The 6,102-nt window shown below is 37.4% G+C and overlaps 1 protein-coding gene across 1 annotated transcript in view; it reads left to right on the forward strand.

The window, feature by feature from the left end:
- The window catches only part of LOC120635561, a 35,130-nt gene extending 31,401 nt beyond the window's left edge, over positions 1-3,729 (forward strand). Inside the window, exons 10-12 of the mRNA XM_039906575.1 lie at positions 702-849; positions 2,856-3,001; positions 3,554-3,729. Of these exons, the coding sequence (XP_039762509.1) occupies positions 702-849; positions 2,856-3,001; positions 3,554-3,688 (429 nt within the window). The 3' untranslated portion in view covers positions 3,689-3,729. The remainder of the gene's footprint in view (positions 1-701; positions 850-2,855; positions 3,002-3,553) is intronic.
- Positions 3,730-6,102: the final 2,373 nt, after the last annotated feature.

Raw genomic sequence — 6,102 nt, forward strand, 5'->3', positions numbered from 1 at the left:
GAGGCAAGGAGTTCCACAATACACGGTCCAATTGGACCGTGTATTGTGGAACTCCCTACAAAAGACCTATTCCAGCAGAGGACGTCGATTAGTTAACATGATGATCGCTTCATAGCGATTTCTTCCAGGCAACCAACTACTATATTGCTTATTGACAGAAAAGAGCTGTGCGATCGATATAGTTTATATCACGCGAGTCCTTCGTACCAAATTTAAAGAAATAGGTATACTTACAGTAGCCTCGCAATATATTTATAATAATATAATCTTTATTAAACAAAACATAAACAAAAAGTCGATATAAACAGTCGACTAACTACAAACGGACATAAATTTGTGATATCTCCATATCGTCTGTGAAAAGTACAGAAATCCTTTGTGGGGATGGGTTTATGCTTTTACCTATAACATGATAACGAAAGTAATATTAGATCTACCTTTACCTAAGTTTAAACAATATATCAAAACACATTTAACAAATCGTGGTTACTACACGATTGATGAATTCCTTAACGACAAGGCTGCTTGGAAGCAGGCAAGAGCAATCTGCTGAGTTTCTTGCCGGCTCTTCTCAGTGGAATCTGCCTTCCGAACCGGTGGTAGAGTCACTACAAACAGACTGACTTGACGTTTCAAAAGTGCTTATCAATTAGGCCTTCTCGAATTAAATTAATTTTGAATTTTGACTTTGACTTTACCAGGTGTTTGGAGCCATAGAGCTGTTCGAAGGTGGACAGCATCAGCAGCACGCCGCCCTGATGGTGATGGCGATGTTGGGCTTCTACTTCGAGCTGTCCCGCCATGATAGGGACCGATACGTGAGGGTTCACAACCGGCATATACGACCAGGTGATATTTTCAAAGCCTCAAACTACAACTATCTCGTTATTAAATATTGGATAGAAGCAGGCGTTACCTTGCGGAACTCCATGATATATTATGAAAATTAAGCTTAATTTGCTATACTCCACGAAAAGCAGGAGAATCTGTATGGTGTAATTTATTTATTTATTTATATTCTTATTCTAACACTATCATTACAGAATTCTTAAACCTAATACGATAGTGTAGCTTTTTTTTATTTTTTTACATAATCTTAACATTATAATATTTAATTACCTATTCGGGTAACAAATAACCCACATTGCGATCCTCGTGAATTCACTCAGAGCGCAACTATACAAATCACATTGCTCTGATATGACATTATATAATTTCTTCAATCCTTATACTCCACACCAAACATATATTCGGTAATGTACCCTCTGGAGGGTTTATCGTTGGGTTTAATTGGCCCAAAAAAACAAGCGGTGATAGCCCTGTGAGTAGGACTTCGACTTCCCTTTCGCGGGGCCAAGTTCGAATCCCAGCACGCACAGCACGGCATGGGCAGGAGACAATTATCTTCTCAGGGAAAGGATAAAAGTTATCTTCTCTATATGGGAGAAAAGTTGAAAAAGTGTCCAGTTGTATGCGCTAAATAACAGTTCAAAAATCCTCCATAATGGCGCTGGTGGATGCACAGGGTATGGTATGAATGTAGCAATCGTAGATGAATTGAAGTATGCCGAGTTAAAAAATTTAATGTCATTATCGACTAAAGTAGTTAATTATTGAGAATTTCAACAACTTACGTTGTACAAAATATTGTGGTAAATATAACCTTACTTCCTTGTTTATTTTTCAAGCCTACTCTAACAATATTTGGTTTGGCGCTTCTTTTAAGAGTTACCTTGATGCAAATGTGGCGCCATCCTAATTTAATACATTTTGACGACACTTTTTCATATACACAGATGATCCTCCTTACCTCTACCCTCCATACCACACCTTTATCAACTCTCAGAGCACTGGCGCACAAGTGGAAATAATAGCCATTTTTTTTTTAATTTTTTTTTTAATTTAATTTGAATTTGAATTTTAATTCTATTTAATTTTTTAACATTACAACCTTATTAATTAGTAAAATATTATTAGACAGTTATTTTGTAATGCAGTTATATACAAAATGTAATTAATTTTGAAATTATTTGTAAACGTTGTGAAAACTTGTAATAAGCTGAACATTCACTTAGCTCACAACGTAAAAACTTGGACAAGAACAAATGTATTAGCGGTTGGTTTTCCTAAATAAATAAATAAATAGATAAATGTGTAGTAATAAACGGGGTTAAACTTCTCCTATTCCATGATTCCGTGATTTAGCAGGTGGACACGTTAGTTATATTCCTTGTTAGAGGATATAATCGGGGGATGTAATATTTATCTTCTGACCTTGCTAGCGAGTTTAAAGTTAAGGGCTAAGTTGTAGTGGAATAAAGAAACATATATGTTATTTATAAATTGACGGCCGATTAGCGCAGTTTGCAGCGACCCTGCTTTCTGAGTCCATGGCCGTGGGTTCGATTCCCACAACTGTAAAATGTTTGTGTGATTAATGAATCCCAGCACGCACGCACCTCTAACTTTTTCAAGTTATGTGTGTTTTAAGCAATTAAAAATATTCTTTGCTTCAACTGTGAAGGAAAACATCGTGAGGAAACCAGCTTGCCTGAGAGTTCTCCATACTGTTCTCAAATGTGTGGTTAGCTGCACGTCTTTGACGGTAGGGTGTTAACTAGCCACGGCCCAAGCCCACCAGACCAGACCAGAAAAAATAGGAAATTATAAATTACCCAATCCCCTGCCGGGAATCGAACCCGGAACCTCCCACTTTAATTCACAGCGCTTACCCTTGCGCCAGTGAGGTCGTCAAAAACATCGTATTCAGAATTTTTTAATTTTTATTGCCCCAGCTCACAACTTCGCCAGGGTAGGTTTGTAATTTAAATTCTATAATAGGTATCTTGTTCCAGACAAACTCCATCACTTCGAGAAGATTCGATCGGATGCCACCCTCAACCTCCCCTATGATTACACGAGCGCAACTCACCCCGCGTGGCAGTTCTGGAGGAGGGTGGGGCGAATTGGGATATCCACCGTCGCCACTTACAAGGATCAGGTGAGATCTGGCTGAATATACTAAGCTTGCAATTGTGACCCCTCCACTTCCCCCGTATAGTAGGAAGCGACTAGGAATATCCTACTATCCTACTATCCTACTAATCCTACTAATATTATAAATGTGCAAGTTTGTATGTTTGTTACTCGATCACGCAAAAACGGCTGAACGGATTTAGATGAATTTTGACACGCATGTAGCCTTTGACATGGAAAAGAACATAGGCTACGGTTTTATCCCGATTCCTTAAGTAGTTCCCGAGGGAAAATTAAAAAATTGTTTACGAGCTAAGCCGCTGGCAGACAGCTTTGGAATTTGGTATGCATGTCACCTATGCTATGGAAAAGGACATGTACTTTCTATACCGATATCTCAAATAGTAGGTAGGATTAAAAATTGTTACCGAGCGTTCAGCTTTAGTCCCAATTCCTAAGTCAACGCAGACGAAGTCGTGGGCAGAAGCTAGTGTACCTACTATAAAAACGTCTGTCTACAGATGCGAAAAACTACCTTTTAAGCTCATATAATTTACTTGATTTTTTCTGTTCCTAGGACCCAGACGGCTCGATAATGAGATCGCTTGGCCAAAACGAACAGCTTCTGTCGAATGTTGACATCGTAAAGATAAACAGCATCTACGGAGTGCAGTGCTTCCGGAAACAGCGGAGTTTCATACAGACGCGTTGACGAAGTTTACTCGCTTAGAAGTTTATAGATTATCTACATTTTGAGCAATAAAATAAGTAATAAATATAAAAGATTCAGTGCCTTATTTTTCATTTGACGGCCGATTTGCGCAGTTTGCAGCGACCCTGCTTTCTGAGTCCAAGGCCGTGGTTCGATTCCCACAACTGGAAAATGTTTGTGTTATGAGCATGAATGTTTTTCAGTGTCTGGGTGTTTATATGTATATTCTAAGTATTTATGTATATTATTCATAAAAATATTCATCAGTCATCTTAGTACCCATAACACAAGCTATGCTTACTTTGGGGCTAGATGGCGATGTGTGTATTGTCGTAGTATATTTATTTATTATTTACTTATTTATTTATTAAATAAGTATTTTTTTAATACTTATTTAATGAAAAATATAAATTTATAAATACGTATGTTACTTTCACACCATTTTTTTTTCGCGTTTGGCGTGACGCTTTTGTTATTTTTTTTATAAATATTCTACGACAATACACACATCGCCATCTAGCCCCAAAGTATATGTGCATATTTTTATAAATAACTAGCGTACCCAGCCCGCTTCGCCGGGCTAGATTTTGCTTTATTTTATTTAAACAATAAACTTACATCATAAAATTTTTAATTTGAAGTCTCATAATATATTAAATCATTTATTTATCTCCGTATTCATTCTCTTCTATTCCCTTCTAGAGTGGGCGAAGGTCATTATCTACACCCATGTACACCCAACGATAGAATATCATCATAGTAAATAAAAACTGTATTTGACAGTTTGACAGTTCAAAAATAGGAGTGCTCCGATCGTCACCAAACTTTACAGGATTACTAGCCAGGTCAATCCGGAGATTCCCTGAAAGTTTCATTGAAATCGGTCCAGCCGTTTCGGAGCCTATACGGAACATACCCACACACTTTCTCTTTTATATATATAGGAGATATATAGAAGACAGTGGCGTGCATAGAGGGTATGCACAGGGTATGCAGATGATATAAAATGAAGAAAAACTCCAGTACGAGTTATAAAAGACTTAAGGATAGGCATTGTAAGAGTTATCAAAAGCCTACCTTAAAGTATAAATACTTACAAGGCTTTTGATTTTATTTTATTTTATATCATCTACATACCCTGTGCATACCCTCTATGCACGCCACTGATAGAAGATATACATAAATAACACGCAACCTTTTATTTTATTTGAGTACTAAAAGCTGTTATTAGCTTAGTATCACACTAACTAGATAATATATTATCACTTCTTTTTGTTAATTTTAAGAAACTGTTTCTTTTGAGATCAAATGTATTTAAACCTAAATACTTATAGTATACAGATAAACGCCCAGTCACTGAAAAACATTTACGTTCATCGCACACACATTTTCCAGTTGTGTGAATCGAACCTTCACACAGCCTTTGAATCAGCAACCAAGGTCGCTGCCCACTGCGCCAATCGGCCGCCTAAACCGTTGGTTATTTTGTTCGTACTTGCCAACAAACTTTCTAAGCCCCTTCAAAGTAAAATAAAACTATTTACTCTGATTTGAAAGACGCAAATTATGCACTTTTTTTTTTAATACGACAATATAACAGCACAAGTCACGCGTCCGTCGCGCCGGCATCCACTTTGGCGTAGGGCGAGCCTTCCAAATTCTTGGTGAGACTGACGTCACTCTTGCTGATGACGTCATACACGTCGATCTCGTGCGCGTACCGCCGACGCCGCAGCAGACATTTGTCTGCACTGATCATCATACTGACCGCTGGACAATCCATTATTTACTAGTGCCAGACTTGTTAGCAGGAATAACAAATTATAATGTATGTAATCTAAAATGGACCTAAGATTGCTTGTTTTAGAGTTGCAATTTGCATGCCACTGGATTATATTTATAAACATTTTGCTAAGTGCTAACTTCGTATTGAACTCTTTGGAGGATAAGTCTTTGCTGCTCACATCCTTACTAATCCCTACTAATATTATAAATTTGAATGTAAGTTTGTTTGTTACGCTTTCACGCAAAAACTACTTAACCGATCCTCGTGAAACTTTGTACACATATTCTTGGAAGTGTTAGAAGTAATATAGGATACTTTTTATCCCGACATTAAGCTCGGTTCCTTTGGGAGAGGGGATGAGTGTTTGACGATTCTGCACCATAACTCCGACAAAATTTTTGTACTATAGATGTTATAATATGTGTTTAATTTTGCCCAAACTGTGGTTGGAGATAGAGGACAGAACTCCTTAGCGGACAGCAGCAAACCCCTCATTTAAGGCTTAGCGATAATGAATAATTTAATTTTTTTAGAACTACAGCTAAATTGAACATCAAAAAAAAAAAACAAAAGCAGACGAAGTCGCGGGCAACAGCTAGTCATTTATAAGTGACATCAACGCGAAATG

The sequence above is a fragment of the Pararge aegeria genome, chromosome 27, assembly GCF_905163445.1.
Source record: "Pararge aegeria chromosome 27, ilParAegt1.1, whole genome shotgun sequence".
In the NCBI taxonomy this organism is placed as follows: domain Eukaryota; kingdom Metazoa; phylum Arthropoda; class Insecta; order Lepidoptera; family Nymphalidae; genus Pararge; species Pararge aegeria.